Source organism: Filicampus tigris, chromosome 22 (genome assembly GCF_054856515.1).
Source record: "Filicampus tigris isolate MCC_2025a chromosome 22, RoL_Ftig_1.0, whole genome shotgun sequence".
NCBI lineage: Eukaryota > Metazoa > Chordata > Actinopteri > Syngnathiformes > Syngnathidae > Filicampus > Filicampus tigris.
In genome coordinates, this window is record NC_141238.1 from 3,083,791 (window position 1) to 3,105,865 (window position 22,075).

Consider the following 22,075-nt stretch of genomic DNA (forward strand, 5'->3'; position numbering starts at 1 on the left):
GCATCTAGGTGGAAGGGGCAGGTGCACCCATAGCCCCCACCCAGTCTGCACGTCCCTGGTATTCAACTCCGCCCACTCCCTTTTAAACCTGCAATGTCACCGAAAGGCGCTCAGAGAACTTGATCTTGACCACTTGAATTCACCAGCAGCAGCACCTGACTCACACTCAGAGAAGGTAAGGCGTTGAATGAGACTTTGAACATCAGCTTACATTGAATTTCATTTAGGAAGTTGTATGCACTTTTTCCCCTTGACTCATCATCTTTTTCTCTCCCCCTCAAAGATTTGCACTTTTCCCTACCAAGCCTGGACAGTTCAACCAGTCATCAACTTTTTAAAAAAATATTTATCTATCTATTTATTTTTTGAACTTGATCCCACTTTTTCTTTTTTTTCTTCTCTTTCCCCTTTTTGGGATATAAACGTCAGTGAACTGGTGCGGTGTCACCCAAGCCACCTTCACTCTGCCTCCGTCTCCCCAGAGCGGGTGAAACGGCAACCTTGGCCCGGAGATGCGCTCCCCTCTAACTCTTACGGTCTACTGCATCAGCCTGGTGTGCTTCCAACTGCTGTTGGCGGAGGAGCTCTTCAGGTAAGAAGACGTTCCGTGTTCCCTGGCTTTCCAATGGTGGAGAAACGCCGCTTAAAACTTCCAGGTTAAACGTCCTACAATCGCATCTCATTTGATGTATTAATGCGCCCACCGCGTGTTCAATTTGTATCATCAAATAGAGCCACCCACCACCCCCCACCCCCATCACCAACCGCCACCGACCGGGTGCAAACATTCATGACTACTGCATTACTGGATTTCTGTATGTCCACTTGTTTTAACATTTAAACTGGTGTGGCTCAAGCTATAGGCAGAGTGAAAGAATGTTTTATCTAGTTCTTTTGTGCAGTGGAGCAGATACTGTACTTACAGATAGTCGGGACTGCAAGGTCAAATCAAAAGACATTCTATCTGCTAAAAACTTAAAATCTGTGCAAAAATGTCACTGATTTCATTCAAAGGCGTGATTAGGAACATGATTAGGAACATTTTTATCAGTAAATAAAAGCGGGAATGAATAAATACATAGAGCAGCATTGTGGGCCAGTCTTTTCAGTGGCTGCCTCGCAGTCGAGAGGTTCAGATTCGAATCTCGGCTGTTGCCTTCCTGTGTGGATTTCTGACAAAACTAATGTAATAGAGGAAAGTCTTGGCGGGAAAGACACCTGCGTTTCATCCTCATGCAGCGGCTCACCTCCCAGACTCAAGATAGCAACCAATCCATCCCGGGTGTACACCGCCTCTCTCTGGCTTTCGCCCAAATTCCCAAAACGGCGCATGTTAGGTTAATTGATGACTCCAAATTATCCATATGTTTGAATGCGAGCGAGAATGGTAGTTTGTCTATACGTGCGTCTATACGTCTATACGACTGACCGGCGACCAATCTAGGGTGTCGTCTGCCCTGGACGGGTACAGCAGAAGAGGTTTAATTAGACATATGCACGCAACACTTACCGGAGCTGAAATGAGACTGGTTTATGCACTGTTGATCCAAGCGATCAACTTGGATTTAAAAATGGTGATGAAGACGGTGTTTGATTGTGTTGTAATTGGAGTAATTTAATCTCCCATGATCCCGTATACAGGAAAAATAGGCAAGATGATTCAGTGTTTCAGTGCCCTCTACTGGAGAGTTTGGGATTCGCAAGTGGTTTTGTGACGTGAGCTTGAAAATTCTCAAGAGCTCCCTGTGTTTCCAGCGCATCTGCTACTTGGTGTTGAGGGGGGATCTCTAAACATTAAAAGAGTTCAAGTCATGTATTTTTTTGTGACAGTAGAGATCGTGTTGATGGGGAATTTTGAAACAGTTCCAAGAACTGTCTGTTGGCCTTTGTTGGGTAATGGGGGTGAAACAGTTCAAATATACAAGTCATGTACATGTGTTCTTTTTGGGGACTGTTGAAACAGTGTTAACGGGAGAGTTTGGTCCAGAGAACCGTCTGTGTTTCCACCACATTTGCGTAGGTCACTGCAAACCTGCAGAAAAATTGCCCCTGAACAATGCTAAAAACAAATCATCTAGAATTCACTCTTGAAGCATTAAAATAGTCCAAGTCATATTTATTTTTATGCATCAGTTGTTCAGGAGGGAGCTGGGCGCAGTCTTGAAAAGTGATCGCATTCTCATCACATCTCAGAAACACGTTACAGGTTATAAACTGCATTTCAGACTCATGCTCAAGGGGTTTTCTGTGCAATTCCACGCAGGCTCAACTATGATCCACATCAACATAGTTCCATTCACCGAGGCCAGATTCTCCATCATTTTTATGAAGCCACAACACTGCATATAATTGCAGTCGCTCCCCCACCTCTCGTAAATGTCCCGCCTGGCTTTCATTAGAAAAGCACATTATCCCACGGAGCACATTCTGTTCTGTTTAAACGCTGACTGATAATGACAAGGGATGGCTTCATCCTTTTTTCTTTTTTTTTAACACCCTCGCACAGATGCTGAGCATGCCTGAGCTCAGACGTCTGCGCTTCTTTGTGTTCACGTTGTACCGAGTTTGTCCTGATAAGAACGCGAGGCAAAAAAGGCTTTGGGGAAAGAGCACAGGGCATTAGGAGAAATCGCAATGGCACTTTACATAACGTGAAAGAGAACAGGCAGGTTGAGCTGCGAAAGTTAAATATGGCTTTAGTGAAGATCAGGCTTTTCAGGTCAAATTCCTCAACTTGAAATTCCTGAAGCCAACGGCTTCAAAGCAGAAGCTGTATAAAAGTTTACAATCATGCCCAAATATTCATTCATTCGGACTGACTGCAATGTACGCATTGCAATATGTTTCGCACAGAATTGGAACAGTGCGAGGTTTGCATGAGCTGGCAGGATACTCTTGCCTAAATATTTGGCCAAGGAACATAAAAAATGAATGGCACAGATTGGCTTGTTGAAATTGTGTGTCGCAACGGACCCATCCGGCACGTGCCTTGCGGTTTTCGGTTTTATTTGTGTTCGGACGTTTTTTTTGTCAACCAAGAATATTATTACTATTTGGATTTGTTCAATTTGACGCATGTTCCATGCCGGGGAATGTACGAATGGCTTTGTGGGAGTCATCAAACTGTACCCGGGCTTCAAATGGAGGTGGGGAAAAAAAAACACAGCGACAAAACAGGTGGGAGAATTCCAATGTGGATTAATGGCTGAGACCTAAATCCCCTCACTTTACAAAGATCCTAAAAGAGCAGATTTCCGTTCAACACGGAAAGCTAAGTACAGATACAAAAAGAGAAAAAAACTGTTAAAACTAAATAAATGAATAAATAAATCACTTTTGTTACAAAATTGGCCTTGGTGGCGGTGGCGTTCCTGCAATTCCTCAAGAAAGCTACACTGTAATAGAAGTAGCCTCTTGCGACCAAACAAACACATCTGCTTGAACACTTGAATCGATAAATGCCACACCTGAAATAGACACCTCCTTTTTCTTTACTTTATTGTCACAACAGCAAAGCCCATTGGTTCATTATCGTCCATGAACCAGGAAGTAGTCTGCTACCTACCAGACAGATGAGCCTGAACAGCAGACACTTAATGAATAAATGCCACACCTCAAATAGACACCTCTTTTTCTTTTTTTTTTACCTCGTCATTATGATAGCAAAGACCATCAGGTCCTTGTCCTCCAAAAAACAGAAAGAAGTCTGCCACCTGCAAACACATAATCCTAAACTACAGAAACCGGAATAAACAAACGCCACACATCAAATAGATGCCTATATTTTTACTTAGATATCATAAAAATTGCTTTTGTTCAGAAAGTGGTCTCGGTAGAGTCAAGTTACCACATTTTGTCAAACAACAGGCTACTGTGTAAGATCCACTTGAATAAATTAACGCCACAACTAAAATAGCCACTTATTTTTCAACTTGATTTCCATCGTAATCACTTATGTTAGCAAATTGGCCTCAGTGGAGGTAGAGTTAAAACATTTCCTCATACAGAAGGCTATACAGTAATAGACACTTGAATAAATTCATGGCGCACCTGAAACAAATAACCTTTTTTTTTTACCTGATTATGATCATGTGATCATTTTCCTCCATTAAAGCTGGATAAATGAACACATTTCTCTTGAGTTGAGCTTTTAGCAAATTTCAACGCTGTAATAAACATTTGAATAAATATGCACCTCACCTCAAATAGATTTCTCAGTTTTTTTCTGTCAGGAACAAGTTATAACAGGTATTATGGGGTGCTGTAATTACTTTTATCATGATATCTGACACTTCCATAAGTAGCGGTAAGCATTATTACGACGATTTATAAATTGCCTTAGCCCCTATCGACACCTTTCTACCTTCTACAATTGAGTAGGCACACGACTGTTTGAACATGTAGTCTGGCTTGTACAAAATAAACCTCACGCTACCGATGCGGTTATGGAAGCAGGGCCACTCATTAGACTAGTGTTTCAAAATCAATAACCTTTGCCTTATTTCCGACGTTCGGTGCTTACAACAAGCTCACTACTGTTTCCCCGCAGCCAGCCAGGGATTACAAATGAATGTGACACATTTCCTAGCCATTAGCACTAACCTTTGTTAATATTCAGACAATTGGAATCAAGAACTGCAGCTACTGTGATACTAAATACTGCTAGGATCACAGGACCAGTTGGACTTGCAGTATATCAAGAGCTTTAACCATTAAAAACGGATCAATTTGACCCACAATATAAAGGACGGTTAAGTATATAACAAATTAAGTCAGGGTGGCCATTATAAAAGGGAAAAGATGGATCATGTCACCATTTTGTAATTATTCGATCATTTTCTTCATAATGTATTGATTTTCTTTGATTTTTCTGACATTAAGTATCCCAAATGCTCCACAAGGAAAGGCTTTAAAACAGATCCATTTTCTATTTGAAATGTACACTCAGTTTAACCTGCGGCGATGTGGTTATGGCTCACCAGCTCCGTCTTGGAAATATTGCGCTCAAGATGCCATAATTATTTATTCAGCCTGTGCCACCGTAGCTACAAGTAGCTAAAATAAACCCCGCGACAGCTTCACGTTTCAGCGTGGAATCCACAGGGCTGCAGGAGACTCGTGATGTGTCTCACGTCCTCCCAAGTGGATTTTTTTCCTCCCTGCTTTTTCATACCATCAAATGCGGTTGCCTTCTCTGAGAAGGCACTTTTTTTTCATTCTATTTTTCAGGACGCCTCACTTTTTAGATTTTTTTTTCCCTCATCATCCATTGGCTGCCAAGCAACGGCACACTGCTGGATCTACTGGTCCCACTGTGCTGCACAAACACAGAAGAGGGACAGAAAAAAGTGAAACGCTTCCACTGTGTTTGTCAAACAGCGAACAGATGGTTGGGCCTTGTTTGCTGAACTGGATGTCAGTTTGTAAGCCGCAATGTCGAACATTGGAATAGGTTCATTAGCCTGATGCTCATTCGCCAAAGCCCTAAGAGCTGCGGCATGTTATATTTCCCGGAAAAAAAACGACTGTTCATTTTCAAGAAATCTCTGGTAATCGCTTTTATTGGAAGACCTTGGAGTGACTGAAAAACATCCTCATTAAAACCATTGGTAGCCTAGATGGTGGACAAAAGCAAAGCATTACCTGTAATTATTTTATTTTCGTTGCCAGTTCCACGCAATTGGATTTGGGAAAACAACAAAAATACTCTGTGATTTGGATAAAAAAATAAATAAAAAAAAATGTCAACATACAGATTTACACTACTTGATTGTTATTGCTCTGAAAAAAGATCAAGTACTGTGTCCAAATTTTGAGGTTTTCTTTCGAGAAAGGGTTAAAAAAACTGACCATTTGGAGATATACGTTTTTTGCTGGACCACTAAAAATTAAGTATCTCCGAACAACACAAGTGAAAATAATCTGCGATTCGGAGTAAAAGTACCCCAAAAACTAACTGTAAAAAAAATGACCAAATATGGAGATTGATTTTTATTGGTCTTGTGTAAATCAAGTAGCCTACTGTACGGTATGTCAGAATTTTATTGTAACAGTGGGAAAAGTTGGGTCGTCAAACCCTTTTCATTTTTGTGCGCTAAATATCTTGTTTGTTGTTACTAAATGTACTTGTCTTCTCCTCTCAGCTTGGACCATCTCAACAAGCTAATCAACTCCGAAGAGGATCCATTGTTGGTTCCTGGGGCCCAAACCAACAGCGGCAGTCTGTCGGTGAAACGGCCCCTCAGACACCAGCCCTCGAAGATGAAAAGAAGCAACCCTCGTCTGGCATGGGCCAGACCTGCCGATCGTTTGGGGGTGCACGGGAGGCCGGCGAGGGTCCGCCGCCACGCCCACCCGGGCTTCCGCGGGGCCCACCACTACCCGCACCACGCCCAGTTGATGCGAGTGGGATGCGTACTGGGAACCTGCCAAGTACAGAACCTCAGTCACAGGCTTTACCAGCTTATCGGCCAGAGCGGCAGAGAAGACTCGTCGCCTATTAATCCCAGGAGCCCCCATAGTTATGGATGAGTGTGGCCCCCACCCCAAAAATCAATATCTTTGGGTGTTCATCTGTTAATGTATTCGTCTGCTATTACAGTACACGTCACCTGGATCACTGCTGTGCCTCTTTACTTTTCGGGCTAATTGTTCAACTTAGCACCACACAGTTTGAGTGAGTGACCCACCACCCTGACAATGTTTGCCCTTTTTCATAGACCAACAACCACCGCGACCTCAGTCGGACTTCTTAATCCTTTTCATGTAAGGACGAAAGCTTGTCTACAGCTCTGGACTGTGCCTCGCTGATCAAAGAGACCCGAATTCTTGATTCAGCCTTCACGTTGCACTCAGTGCCAGACTTATGTCGGATCACATTTGGACACATTTTAGGATATAACAAAGAGCATTCGGTAGATCTCGGCGGCCAAGTTGTGGGAGGTCAATCCAGGAAACACTCTTTCCAACAATGTGGTAGTAAAATGAAAACTGAAAAAAGGTGGCAAAAGCCGTTTGAGCGTTTATTACATTTCCTCGATATCCAGCTAAGGGTCCATGTCCTAACATGCTCTTTGTCCTCACACTTGCAAGTCGGTACACACTGGTAGAACGACCGTATCTTGTTAGTAATTATTTTTTCCACTGCTCGTGCCACTTTTGGCCTAGTAATTTGCAAAAACGTCCATGCAAACTACTGTGCAAGGACATCACACAAATGCACCACGGTGTTCCATAAAACTTGAGGTCAATGTGCTAGCGTGCTCTTTGTCCTCACTAATAGAACTAAGAAACTACTAGCGGGCATAGGTCAAAGTAGGCCAAAAGTGGCACTAGTAGTGGACAACCATTACTCGTTCGACAGTGCTCTACTACTAGTGCACTGAATTGTCTTGCCCGTGACAAAAAAAGAATGTACTAGTGCATGGACCCTAAGCAGGAGGCACAAACGGATTTCGTTCGAAAGTCTACACTTTCAAAACAAATACGAGCAGGGCATGTGCCCGCCACACACTTTCACATAAGGTTCAAATTTAAATATAATGTTTGTTTCACAAATCACCTGGCAATACTTGACAAATGGAGGGATTTACTGTACTGTATGTGGTTTTTCATATTCTTTGTGTTGCCTCTTTGATCCTTCTTCTACCGAGGGTGTTAGGGGCCACTGTGAGAAGGAAAATTGAGTTATATTATGAGCAAAAAAAAAAAGAAAAAGGCTATCGAACGAATAAAGACGCCCTGTAATGAAGTTGCAAACATTCACTGTCACAAAAAAGTCAGAAAACGTTTGAAAACGTTTTGTTTTCTTTGTCTCAAAATGCTGCATTTGTTGGTTCAGGGATTTTGTTGACTTGTTAAAATCATAACGTTATTCTCGTGACATTATGTTCTTCTCATAATCTCACAATTTGTCACCGTCAAGACGTATTCGCCCCATAATATTCCTATAATCTCAGAACATAAGAAAGTCTGAATATTACTGGAAAAAGTTGTAACGTTTTTTATCTCAAACTCTTGCGTTTGTTAGTATAGGAATTCTGCTTCTCCATTTTCAACCACATTATTCTTGTCACAATGCTATGGTTAAACATTACGACTTTTTTACCTACAAATATGCGTTTGAATCCTCTTAATATTTCAACAAAATTGCCATTCTTCCCCCCCACCCCCCTTATCAGTATGGCGCCAATAACCCTTTTGTGTTTTCCCAAACTGTTTAATCTGGATATATTTCGCAAGGTTGTCTTTAGCATCATGGGGACACAGGGTAATACTCACCGGTTCACTAGTTTTAAGTCTAATCTGTTCAAAGGCTTGCTAAGGTGAAACACGCCACTCTGTCTGATGTAATTGAGCTAATCGATGTCTCATGATAGATTGTTATTAAAATGGCTTTTGGAATACCGACAACCCTTTGGTGAATCTCTGGAAGATGTTGCGCAGTGTGTGTGTGCGTTTGTGTTATCTCTTATCATGTGTTTGATTAGCGTCGCAGATCATTGTGAGAGGATTTTTTTTTTTTTGGGTCACTTTTGTGACGTTGGCGACTGCGTCACGTCTGGTGTACGCCCGCCAGTACTCCCCTTTTTACAGGACTCTCTTTTGCAAATACACACAGAAAGCATGTGGATTGTGAACGCTTTATCACAAATGTAGTTCCTGTTTGTAAATGTCAAATTTGAACATTTTAAACATGTCAGTGCACTCCAAGTGGCGTCGGTGTCGACTGTGAACGCTGTGTGTAAATAGATGCCTTCAGATGAGCTATTTAAATAAAAATGGATGTATTTAAGTTATATTTATGTGTTAATATGTCACCAAAGACTTTTTTTGTGTGTTCTTATAAACCTGACACAAAGGTAGAAATGTACAAATGTTCATGTTCTCTACTACGGTATGTAAAATAAAGAGCTATATTGTACTGCATAAAGTGTAGAGTGTACGATCTGTAAATACCAATACTTTGTTAATGTACTGAAGCACATTTTTCATGTATCTGTACCCAGGGGCGTAGTTAGTCATTTGGGGGCTCAAGACAAATTCAACATTGGAATGCTGCAAACATTTTGAATATTAATGTTCATCATTTATCAGTGTGAATCTGAGAAAGTTGTCAGATTTCTTGAGCTAGATGAAATCATTAACATCCTTCCTGAAGATTATTATACATCAAATGAATCATATCAATGCTTTTCCAAAATGGATAAGATTGTTTATCAGCATTTAATAGGATTGGCCATTTAGGCTGCTTTGAGTGTTAAAGTACCATCTCCTTCAATCAAGTTTGTCCATGCTAAGTATGAAGATGGAATAGTCCATTGCATGAGAATGGATGGGAGAGCAGTGCCCTTGATGTGGGTCAATAACAGGTAGCAAACTGATGTCACTGACTGATGACTTAATGGGGTGAATGTCAATGAAACGTCAGATCAGAAGACATCAGGTGACTGCAGCCACGTTTGGTAAAGGCTGTATGACTTGGAAGAGTTAATAAGTGACAGCATCTTTAGTCAACAATAACACCAGTACAAGTATCGACCGCGGCATATTTTCAGTGGGAGGCTGCAATTTCTCTCTGAATGTTATGTATTAATATAGGCATGTAATGTAAAAAATAAATGAACATATGTTATACGTACTATGTATTCATTTATATATTTTTCTTATTATATTTTCTTATTATGCTATTATGATCTTATTTCATATTTTCTTCTTCTTCTTCTTCTTCTTATTACTTTTGTAGCTCATGGCAGCAACTAACAACTAGTTACGATGTTCCTAAAACGCCAACTTTTCCCTATGATCGACAACCCCCACTAATGTCCCATGTTGTAAATCCATTTTTTTGAATGGGTGTGGATTTCGTTCACTCACTCACTCGCTCACAAAGTCATTTTGTCATACATTTGACTAAAAAGTAGTCCTCCTTCAAGGCCCAAAAGTTAACATGAGTGACAAAACGATTATGATTGTTATGTATATGAGCAGGCTTCTTCCAGGTTCACTAATTCTGAACAGATGAGTGCCATTTTGATTATTATGTGGAGGTTTATAATGGGAGTTAACAAAACAACACAAGTAATGGTGGCCTTATTGCACCGTACTGTAATAAAAATATGTAGCCTATGAAATACTTGTTTTACCCTTAAGTGGATACGTGTTGTAAAGCTATACATTCAAATAACATTTGTGTGGCGTTTGCTGGCATAATTCGTCTCCTTTCCCTCAGCACCAGAATTGGACGTTTTCAAGAAAAAAAAAAAAAGTTAAAAAAAACCAGTTCCCTTAAATCTTCGTCTTTCCCACATCAAAAGGATTAAAAGGATGATGGGCGGTCACAGACACGCAACAAAGATGCAACTATCAAACAACATTTTATTCCAAGGTGACGTGCGCTTTCGTTGGAATCTTTAAAGGTGCTCGCATTGAACGATCAAAGGGAGACCCGTTTCGTAGCGCGACGAGGGTAGGGCGAATTTATAGGAAACGCACACAAAAAAAAGTAGCGACTTATTATTTGTTTTAGATGCGGTCTAAGCATTTTGTAAGACATCTGAATTGTTGATAACGGTGTTGCGTTTAGGCGCTCCCGTTGACTGGAGATTTTTGGATTCGTCTGCCATCCAGAGAAGAAAGGGAGAACATCGCACTTGCTCCTTTCAAAGCACTGCAAAGCAAGTATGTACAACATTCCGTTTGTCCGTGCCAAATGTGTTTAGTTGTAACTTGTATAAATTCACATGATAAAACTTATGTACAGGAGTTCAAGGTCGTAATTATGCATTATGTTATGCGTGCACCATAAACCACACTACAGGTTACTATAGCCGTGAGTAATCCTCTTAACTGTAATTTTGTCCTGTTTTAATGGCATATTTCACCAGTACGTAGTGTTTCTGTAAACCGAAAGCAAGAGATTAGTGATTAAGGTTATGATGACAAGACAAGACAAGAATCTTCACAAAGGAATGTGTGGGTTAATTGCACGCTGAACTAGTGGTTGGCACGGCTGCCTAGCAGAGGTCTCGAATTCAAATCCCAAGGTTGTACCCAAAACGTCCTCATGCATTCCAAAAGCATGCATGTTGGGTTCATTCAAGACATTAAATGGGGCCATTGGTGTGAAAGTGTGTGGTGATTTGTCTATGTACCTGTAATTGGCTGGCAACCAGTCCAGGGTATGTACCCTATCTCTCATCCCAAAGTCAACTGGGATAGGACGGCTGGAATTAAATAACAATGCAATAGGAGACCAGTGGCAAGAGAAATGACAAAGATCACTTAAAAAGACATGAGAGCCATCCGAGACGCCGAGTGTTATGATCTTTCACTGAGCCTTATTGCATCATTATGGTTTAGCCTTTGGAGACGATCCCAGTCGGCTCACAAACCATTTATAAAGCTATCAAACGATGAACAGGATAAGAACCGTAAAAAGCAAATGGTGTACCCAAAAATCCTTTTGATATTGTGAGGGTTTGTGTTGTAAAATGTTTGGGGTGGTCATAAACAATTCCTGATAATGCGACATTTGTTAGCCAGGCAAATTTATATGGCACATTTCATACACAAGGCAAGTCAATGTGCTTTATATCATTAAAAGTTCAATATTTACAAACATTTCAAATAAAGTACAGAAATGAAAAGACATCTTACTAGAATTGCTAAATTACAAAAATGTACAGTGCACTTAAGAGATTGAACCCTTTCCAGGAACGTGTGCACCACAATGGGGAGCTATTCAAAAAAAGTTACTCTCTCCTACATGAAGGAATCCCAAAACAACAAACCCTAAAAAAAAATCATCTCAAACCACTCTGATGTTTGTAATGTAAAGTGCATGGTGGCCATAAACAATTATGATAATTTGGACATTTGTAACGTAAAATGTATGGGCGGGGGGGTCCTAAACCTTTTGGATACTGTGTATGCAATCCCAAATGTAGTGTGGGGTGTCATAAACCCCATGACTGGCTGGTGAACAGTCAAAGGGTGTACACGGTCTGGGATAGGCTTCAGTTTACCCGCAAACCTAATCAGGACAAGTGGTCTAGAAAATGGGTGGATGGGGTCATAAACCATTACAACAACCAATATTGTGACATTGATATTGTAAAATGTATGGTGGGGTTACAAATTATTCAGAAAGGGTTGTGATTGTTTTGATAGATTGAGAGAACATGGGCTTGATTGGTCGATGGGGTCATACACTATTCTAATATTGTGACGTTGATATTATAAATGGAATTCCATCTGTTTTAAGGAGTTGCAATGTGGCAACAGTAGATTATGAACCACTTTGTTTATTCTGTACCTGCTCTAGCATGTTCCAGAAGGTGCAGAATCAGGGCGCCTGCAGCGTCCAAATGGAGGAAACAAAAGCAGCAGCCCAGGCGCGGCCCAGGATCAACCTGTTCTCACTCCCCAACATGAAGAAAGTGGACAACACCGACACCCAGCGTCTCACCCAGCTCCCGCGCCAGTCTGCTGTCAACTTGGAGTTCAGCGATCTGTCTTACACCATCCGGGAGGGGCCCTGTTGTAGGAAGGCAGGTACTGCAGGCTTTGAATAACAGTGACAAAATATGACCCTATCCTAATCAAAAAAACAATTCAGATCGATAAAATAATGAGCCAAACCGTCAATGATAATAACCAGAGGATGTTGATCATAACGACAAGAGAATGTCCGTCCATCAGAAAGCAAGAAGTGTCACCATAATCAGGAGAAACGTAAGGAATTATAATTGCCCCCTAAATTGTCCATTATAATCAGAGAATGAGTGTCCATTGTAATTGCCAAAGAATTCCTATCAATTTAATAGATTTATCCCAAAAACCGGTCCCATAATAACAACTAGATCTTCATCAAAATAACCTGAGATTGTCCTTGACAATCACCAACGTATTCAGAGCAATTTTAGAAGAATTAAAATTGTCCCAACATCAGCACCAGTAGATGGTCAACATATTACCCAGGGCGCAGGGATTTTCGTCATATTAAACAGCGGGTGCAAGAATTAACGAATGGAAAAAGTCAATCAACATGTTCATCAGAACATCCCTAAATTGCTCAGTCCAACCAAAAAATGTTTCTTGTTCTTCTTTAGCAGGTTTCAAAACACTCTTGAACAGTCTCTATGGACAATTTAACAGCAAAGAGCTTACCGGCATCATGGGACCCTCAGGAGCTGGGAAGTCCACCATGATGAACGTCCTGGCGGGGTACAGGTAAAAAAAGGAAAAGGAGTACAGGAATTCCCAGAAAGAAAATGAAGTCTTGCCATGCACAATAATCTGGACTGCAGGGAGACGGGCATGAAGGGCAAAATCCTTGTGAATGGTCGCCCGAGGGACTTGGAAACATTCCAGAAGATGTCATGCTACATCATGCAGAGCGATGTACTGATGCCTCACCTCTCGACAAAGGAGGCCATGATGGTGAGCTCGTTTAATTTGAAACAAATGCAAATTTTCTTTGATAACTTGCAATATTCTTGGGATTGTAGGTGGCTGCCAATCTGAAACTCGATGAACCCATGCAAGTCAAAAAGAGGATTGTAAGCCCCCTGAGTTCATGCATCCTTTTTGTCTTAATGGCAGTTGTTATGGAGGGATAATGATCTCATTATTGTGTCACAGGTGACCGAGGTACTGACTGCTTTAGGTCTTATGGGCTGCGCTAAAACGCGTACCAACAATCTCTCAGGTGGCCAGTCTAAGAGACTGGCCATTGCTCTCGAGCTGGTCAACAATCCTCCTCTCATGTTCTTTGATGAGCCCATCAGGTATGACGTCACACTTGGCGTAAGCCTAACCCTTACAACTCCTCCTATATATTCTCCTGCGACACAAAATACACAAAATTGCCGGCCATATTTGGCCAGTGTCTACTAAAATGGATATTAGATGTACCCGGTAAATCAAGGAAAATGGTGAAAATGGTGGGAACCTTGAGACTGTGAAACTGCACATGCCATCATTGATAAAATGACTTCTTTGCGAATTTGATCAAAATCATAAAACCCCAAATACCTGAACTTCTATAAAGAGATGTGGCTGCCTCCAAGTAATTCAACAATGTCTCAAAAGCCTCCAATGAGCCCAACTTTTGAAGTTTTAAACCTTTTTGTAAATTGTTCCAGGAAAAGGGAGCAGCAAACCCAGGTTCATTTCCGACCCTCGGGATAGGCAGTAAAACAATAGCATGAGAACAAAGATAATGGATTCCAGAGTTCCTTTGAGTAATGGAGGTCAGAGGGTAGGAATGCAGAAGACCAGGAAGTGCTTTATAAACAAGAATATACCTGTGTTATAGTCAATGTGAAGACCAAGAGGACCATCAAAAACGCTCATGTAGTGAACAGCGATTTGGCCCAGCGAGGCCCATGATGCACCGTATCAATTCAATTTTATTTCAAGATCAAAGCCTGCTTTTTGTTTTGATTACAAACAGTGGCAGGTTGCTGCTACCTTTATGTCAAGGTGGAAAATCAAGGGTAAGGGTTAGCCTAATCCTAATGGCATTTGTTTTTCACTTCCAACCACATGTCAGTGGTTTGGACAGTGCGACATCCGTCCAGGTGATCTCCCTCCTGAAGTGTCTGGCGAATGGAGGCCGGACAATCATCTGCACCATTCATCAGCCCAGTGGGAACCTCTTTCAGATGTTTGACAAGGTAAATTCCAGTACCTATCAAAGCAGATTGGATTTGTAATAATTGGATTTGTAATACAGTACTTGAGATCTTGGTGTCTCGGTCAGACATAAGAGACTACGGAGATGAGTCAAGACCGGGGCTATGGGGACAGCAGTTGTTTTGAGACTATTATGACTGGGGCTGCATCTCTATCACCAGGGTTATTCTGTGCCAAGAACTGACATATTACCATATCTTCCCAATTAATTAACCTAGTCTTGGAGTTGCGCTAGAAGCACAATGGTAGAAACGTTAGAAGCACAATGGTAGAAACGTCATTCATCCGCATGAAGTTTTTATGACAGCGAGAATTTCTTGACTTTAATTACTTGGAGTTGACGTCAACCCTTCAACTTGGTGAGTGCCGGTTGTCAGAGGTGGGCAATTTACTCAATTTTGCTTTCCTTTTTGTCATTCATCATTCGTCAGGGGCTAAAGTACCGTCCGTCATTCATCAGTCCATAATTTTTAGTAGCAAACTGAATTGTAATCGTCAGGCCGTCAGTTCCGTCAGAAATGGCTGGAAACCGGTTCTCACAAAGAATCGCTTTTTGATTTCCCACCCTACACTTCTCCTTAGTTTGAAGCCATTAATGCCTTTTCATGAAATGTGTCCAAACTGAACGATACAGCTTGGTTGTAATGACAATAACAACCAATGTACTTGACAGCAGTGGTTGGGTGAAATTGGTCTATACTGTGCCCCTTTTGGAGAAAGGTTGGTTTACCCCTGTTCTTTTCAATTAGCTGTACATCCTCAGTCAAGGCCAATGCATATACAGGGGCACAGTCGCCCACCTCATCCCTCACCTGACCAACCTCAACCTCCATTGCCCGAAGTATCACAATCCGGCTGATTTCAGTGAGTACCGAACATCTCCTTCCATTACAAATTTTCATAAGAATGCATCCGGGTGTATCGGATGTTCTTGACCCTCATCATCCCTTATCCCGTCAGTCATCGAGTTGGCGACGGGAGCGCATGGGGACATGCAGGCCGTGTTGTTTGAAGCCGCTCAAGGAAGCCAGTGCTGCGAGGAGAGTAAGAAGAACATGGGGGATGACGGGGATTCCTCCAATGGCGAACACCAATCCGTAAGTGAGCCCAATGATGTATGGACTTGGAATAAAAGTGTGTTCTTGGTTCGGCGGACGTTGTCTGGAACGTTATGTCCCGCAATGAACAACGGTTCGCTGTATACTACAAATGCATTGTGTTGTCTTTCTGCAGGAACTGCCACCTCTTGAGATACAATACTTTGCCACAAGTATATTCAAACAGTTCTTCATCCTCTTTAAAAGAAACCTCACTTCCATATGCAGAGATGCGGTAAATGAAACACATTTCCGAAACGGTTCATACAGTGTTTTTGAATCAACATTTTTTACGCGTTGCAAAGATGCTGACCCACCTGAGAGTGATCTCCCACATCGTGATCGGACTCCTAATCGGCCTGCTTTACCTCAACATCGGAAACGACGCCCTAAGTGCATTCAACAACACCGGCTTCCTCTTCTTCTCCATGCTGTTCCTCATGTTCGCCGCCCTGATGCCCACCGTTCTTACCTGTAAGAGGTACACAGACTGCGCTGTTGCGTGTGGAAATGACCAGTTACTATCATTCACCTTTGCTCCCACAGTTCCTCTGGAAATGGCTGTATTTATAAGGGAACACTTAAACTCATGGTACAGCCTACATGCCTACTACTTGGCCAAAACATGTGCAGACATACCATTCCAGGTAAGCTTACGTGATTGACTTTTTCAGTATCTCACCATGCGACTGAAAACATGTGGAGATTATCTTGATTATCTTTGAGAACAGCGGTTCCCAAAAGTGTGCTACTAGTACAACTAGTTATATGCGGGCACCCCTCTAGTCGTATACAAAAGAACCACTGCTGAAACAGTTCCGTTGTTTCACTGTTACACTGTTATGTTCAATACATTTGCTTAATCCTTCCTTATTCGGCTGGTGAGAGCAAAACCTGTTTTCGACTAGCAAAACATATCTGCAGCGACCTGTACGCTGAATACTTTTAATAAACGGTGTATCTAGTGAGTGCGATAATTGATTTAGAACTGCTCCAGATGATGCAAGTGGCATTTTTGTTGCAGTATTGATGGTTTCTATAATTGTGTTACGATACTGGCGGTATAGGGGGACAAAAAAAAAAAACACCCAATCCTAACAGTGAGTTTGCACAACCACTTTTGCAGATGATCTGTCCGATCCTGTACTGTAGCATAGCGTACTGGATGACTGGCCAGCCCGCAGAAGCGCTTCGCTTTCTGCTCTTTCTCTGCTTGTCCACGTCCATTGCTCTGGTTGCACAGTCCCTGGGGCTGCTCATCGGGGCGGCGTCCCCATCACCGCAGGTAGGCTTATCTTTAATCTCAAATAAGGTTCCCCTCTTACAAATGTCTTGTAATAACCACCCACAGGTTGCCACCTTTGTCGGACCGATCACGGCCATACCGATCATCCTCTTCTCTGGATTCTTCGTGAATTTCCGCACCATTCCCGATTACCTGCAGTGGACCTCTTACGTCTCCTACGTCAGGTACCTTCACCTTTATTCTGTTGAATGTTATGTATGTGAAATATTTCAAGTGAACATTAAAAGTCACTGTTAGTTTAAGAATGTATTAACAATGAATTTGATAACGACTCAAGATGGAAAACGAGATAATCTGTCATAATAATCAGACATTCAACAATCGGGCCTTTGCTGACTTTAATCGGAAGTGGGAGAAATTCTCAAACTTGGCCTGTCACCCATTATCAGCATGTGTGTTCCTCACTTAAGACAGGAAGGGGAAAAAATGACATGCAGCCCACGCGGCACGATAATCGGACAGGCTAATCTTTACAGAGATGTCTGATCAGGTTTCTTGACTTTGATGGAAAGAGGTGAAAGTACCTCAAATGTCGCCCTGTTTGTCAGTCTATGTATAGCCCACTAGCCTCAGACGGTACAAAATGATGCCACTTGTCACTTTCAGGTACGGCTTCGAGGGAGTGATCCTCTCCATCTACGGGATGAACCGTCCGCATCTGGAGTGTCAGACAATGCCATGCACCTTCAAGGACCCAATGGAAGTCCTGCGCTTGCTGGATGTGGAGGACGCAAAGCTCTATGTGGATTTCATCGTCCTGGGAATTTTCTTCACGGTCATCAGGGTGGCCACTTACCTGGTCCTGCGCTACAAAGTGAGGGCTAATCGTTGAGCTCAAGTCAATGGTAACTGTTCGGTGGGATAGTAAGACAGTTTGCTGGGCGAACTTTGAATTCGGTTTGAATTTCCCATCGAAATAGCTTATATTGAGAATAATTAACGTTGCCATTGTAAAAACTTTTTTGGGATACGTGTATGTACATATTTTTGGTTGTGTTACAAGAATACAATCTAATCTTAAAGCGGAAGTCAACCAATGTTCTATGTAGGCCCAATAGTTGAAACGAGGCATTCTGATTGATACTGCATTTGTGGATGAGTTAATCCACCCGTTTTTGACCATGTCAGGGGGATGCCATTTTGTCACTTTTGACTAAAAAAGACATCACAGACATCATGGTTCAGCTTCAGAAAACAGTTGAGCTGTGATCATTACCGGAGCCCTGAGCAACTGTGATGTCATTTTCAGTTGACAGAGGTGACAAAATGGCCGCCCCCTGAGATGGCTAAAAACGGCTGGACTTTGCTGCTTAACTCATATTCCACAAACGCAATATTCATCATAATGCCTTGTTTAAACTAGTGGGCCTGCATCGAACATATTCTTGAAAAAAAACATGTTTACGTTGACTACCCTTTAATCATTTAAAAATGATGACAAAACTATGAAACAAAATGAAAAAAAAGGTCAACAAGCGAAACGTGTAATGCTCATCCCTCAATATTTTCATTTCTGTCGGACCTTTGATCTAAAAGTTGAAACAAAAATGTTGGGTTCAAAAGTGACTTGTGGTGTAAACGTCAAACATTCTTGAACAGGAGTTCAGTGCCAAAGAGTTTACAAGTTATTTAAAACAGCGTATTACACAACAGATACTTTGAAAAATCCCTGAGAGAATGTGCACGTACTGTACTTGGAGGAGAGACTAATGCAAATACTTGTACATGTATTTGTGTCGTCTTATACAGAATAGGTTGTGATTTACAAAGAAGTATGAGGAGGATATGGAGGACCGTGGTGTTTGATTTTCCCCCCCCCCCCCCCCCCCATTATTTCAGTTACGCTGGGATAAAGTTACCAGTTTGGCTTTGCTTTGAGTCAGCACATTTACTAACAAGCACAGATTAGCATGTCAGCATTAGCATATCATGCTATTTGCCAAGGTAGTAGCTAGACTAACACACAACTAACAATTTTGATCGTTTAAAGAAATCAAGATTTTCCAACCTGGTCAATATGACCAAGAGATTTGAATAAAATGCGAATAGCATGACTTTCAAGATCACATTACAGTGCGTTAGATCCTATTCACTGATAAAAAATATGACAATATTTGCTTTGGCCAGAGGCAGGCATTTCACAATACTATGAAATATAAAATAGATTAGATGAAATTACTCTTGAATTATTCTCAATGTTATTTGTGTATTCCACAATTGTCACTGTCATTTTACAGATTTAAAGAGAAAGAAGCAAGTAAAATGTAAGAATATGTGCATTCAATAAAATAAACAGTATTTGAAAGATTAAATTGTAGTAGTAGGGTAATTGATCCCTGTGATTGGCTAGCGACCAGTCCAGGGAGTGTCCTGACTTTAAATAAACACACAAATGGCTGTGTAGATGACTTCTGTGTTAGATGGCGTCATGAAAAACACTTGCGTTCATCCTTCTAACAGTAGCTCCTTTGTGATTTGAACACAGGTTTGATTTGGAAATACTTTGTGCCTGGGGTTAACTGAGTGCACGAGTCGAAATCTGCTCAGCGCACACTTGGGAACACAAAAGATAAATGTGACCACTCCACACGCACGCACACATTTTGCTGGGCTGCGTAAGTGCAGATTCAAAAGACTCACAGGCCTTTTACATAAAGCCACAACCCATTTCTCTCACTGGATTGGAAAATTGGCATCCTCTGTATGGTGGCACTCATCTTTTTCCCCTTCAGGCCAGTGAAAATCCAAATATCACACAAATGTTGTTGGTGCAGCAACAATTGCCTTTTCACGCTAACATTCCCGAAAGTTTACATGTCGCCATGGATGCCAAAATGACAGCTATATGATAATCATTTCCAGTTAAAATGATAAACTGGAAAGCACAAATGAGCCACTGAGAACTAAAGTGGGCTAACTCCATTTTTGTCATTTGAAATGATACAGAAATGATGAATGCTGGTCAAACTCAAGTATCGAGAAAAGCAGTACTCGTTGCCATATACAGTAAATCACCAAGATATAAATCCCCCTGGATTTTATTGCGGCCATAAAACTTTGACTCACCCTCCTGCAAAATGACAAAAATGGAGTTTGCACACACTAGTTCTCAGTTTCACAAGTAACTAGGTCAGAGCCAGCAATTCTGTCTGAAGTAATGACTTACCTAAATCCTAATACTGGCCTATGAAATGTTATTGATGTAGTCCCAACAGTCTTATTTTTCTCATCTTATAGCATTAGTGCAAGCATGTGGATGTTAAGGTTTGTCATTTGTCCAATCAGATTTCAGGCTGTATATATCGACATATCAACATAATCTTCCTAGGACCTTCAGAAATAGCGGTGCTGGTCCATGTAACTAAAACTATATAGCAATGGTCCGTGCAACTTTGTTTAAGTTTGTTGTCATCTGATTGGTCGGAGCAAAACCTGTTTTCTGAGGAGTGTGATGTATTTTTTTCTTATTTTCCCCGAAAGCCAAGACAGTTGTTAGAATTTAACAAATGAATCAATTGATTGTATCAACATGCCAACATTTACCGCATACCAGTTTTGCATGCGCATCAGTCGCCTCCACAACAACCGTAAGTTGACGTTGTGGTGACGTCCTTGATTGGTTCTTTTAAAGTGTACACTAGAGTTGTACATCTGTCCACTTCATAACAACCTGAGCTTTAACAACAACCTGAACATGACATCACAATGACGTCCGTCCAGCAGTCCAAAGATTTGCGCGGAAAGTTGAATAAACATCAGATTCCAAGAGGGGTGGAGTTGGGATACTCTTTTCTAACCTCTCTACACACAAACACCAAGACAGCGTTAAGTCAACGGGGCCTCAACCCACAGGCCTTGGCGGATTTGTTACTTATATTTCTCAGTGGGAGATTCCACATCAAAAATGTAATTATTCTCCTTGGTGACCAGTCTTCCCATTTCTAAAAATCTAAATGGTTTACAGTTAGCCAATAAATGCATCTTTGGGGAACTCGGTTAGATGAAATTACTCCTGTCATGGACTTGCCCATGTCGCTTGAGCTGTTAAGCTAAAGCATGTGCCTCGTTCAGATAGTGGTAACAGGAATTTCTATCGTCTAGGCTAGAATAATGTTGCTCTTGGTAGTGTCAAGTAGAAACAAATGTATTCATACGACTTATTGATACTATCAAGCGGAGTTCCAGTAATGGACTAGACCAAATCCTTCTCCAGCAAAGGTTGCCAAGGTTGTGACATGTTTGAGCCAACTCTTAAGGCTCCCTTGACCAAGAATGATGACTGATCTCATTTAGTATAATACAATAACATTTTGGGGTTTAATGTTGCAAATTTCAATTGTATTTTAATTTAGACCATTTACTGCACACTGAAGACAATCAGACTCACCCAGCACCATGACCCCCGCTGGTGGTTAGACAGTCTCAACTCCTGGCCTGTGTGTTCATTCATCCGGATTTTTTGATGGGACGCTAAGGATGAATGATTCCCATTGGCATTTGTGACTGCTCTCATCCAGATTGCATGTATGAAAGTTAGATTCAACATAAAAAATGGGCTAGTTAGTATGTCAGTTTAGAGGTTTTGGGCTTGAATCTGTCAGCATGTTCCGTAATTGCAAGGCTTTCCACCAGACACTCCTGTTTCATCCCCAAAATAAAACATGTTAGCTTCAATGATGACTAAATTGAGCTTCAATGATGACTAAATTGTCTATAGGTGGGAATGTGGGTGTACATACAAGAAGTCTATACAGTGGCTTTTTTTGTGTGATACAAACAAGCTTTTTCAACCATAATGTGACCTATACGAATTGGACAAAAACACATTTTGAGAGGGAAGTCGAAATAACCCATCAGGGAATGTGAATGCACAAGTGTGCTCACCCTCTTATAACTGTGTGTGTTCTGAATTAACCAGTCACATTTAAAGTCATGTTAAATTGGAGTCTGCACAAACTTGAGGTAATGTATT

At 41.4% G+C, this 22,075-nt stretch overlaps 2 protein-coding genes and 1 long non-coding RNA gene across 7 annotated transcripts; 2 read left to right on the forward strand and 1 right to left on the reverse strand.

Moving 5' to 3' along the window:
* The first annotated feature begins 64 nt into the window (after positions 1 to 64).
* Positions 65 to 8,798, forward strand: adm2a (adrenomedullin 2a). 2 transcript variants are annotated; one of them, XM_086023159.1, is made up of 3 exons: positions 65 to 175; positions 284 to 592; positions 6,144 to 8,798. In XM_086023159.1, the coding sequence occupies exons 2-3, from the start codon at positions 513 to 515 to the stop codon at positions 6,529 to 6,531; spliced, it is 468 nt and encodes a 155-aa protein (XP_085879285.1). In that variant the 5' UTR covers positions 65 to 175; positions 284 to 512; the 3' UTR covers positions 6,532 to 8,798. The 2 variants fall into 2 exon arrangements, with proteins under 2 accessions (XP_085879285.1, XP_085879286.1); XM_086023160.1 differs by having other exon boundaries at positions 126 to 175; positions 483 to 592.
* On the reverse strand, positions 5,533 to 11,281 carry LOC147126493 (uncharacterized). Its single transcript, XR_015084890.1, has 2 exons — positions 11,154 to 11,281; positions 5,533 to 6,425 (listed from the first exon to the last, which is right to left on the reverse strand). It is a non-coding gene; the product is annotated as an uncharacterized LOC147126493 (long non-coding RNA).
* LOC147126494 (ATP-binding cassette sub-family G member 4-like) lies at positions 10,326 to 19,511 on the forward strand. Of its 4 annotated transcripts, XM_086023153.1 has the most exons (16): positions 10,326 to 10,468; positions 10,586 to 10,680; positions 12,326 to 12,555; positions 13,113 to 13,233; positions 13,311 to 13,443; positions 13,512 to 13,562; positions 13,645 to 13,790; positions 14,558 to 14,681; positions 15,450 to 15,564; positions 15,661 to 15,797; positions 15,934 to 16,032; positions 16,103 to 16,271; positions 16,344 to 16,444; positions 16,924 to 17,082; positions 17,149 to 17,267; positions 17,710 to 19,511. In XM_086023153.1, the coding sequence occupies exons 3-16, from the start codon at positions 12,327 to 12,329 to the stop codon at positions 17,933 to 17,935; spliced, it is 1,929 nt and encodes a 642-aa protein (XP_085879279.1). In that variant the 5' UTR covers positions 10,326 to 10,468; positions 10,586 to 10,680; position 12,326; the 3' UTR covers positions 17,936 to 19,511. The 4 variants fall into 4 exon arrangements, with proteins under 4 accessions (XP_085879279.1, XP_085879280.1, XP_085879278.1 ...); XM_086023154.1 differs by having other exon boundaries at positions 10,391 to 10,680; positions 13,116 to 13,233; XM_086023152.1 differs by having other exon boundaries at positions 10,393 to 10,680.
* The last annotated feature ends 2,564 nt before the right edge of the window (positions 19,512 to 22,075 follow it).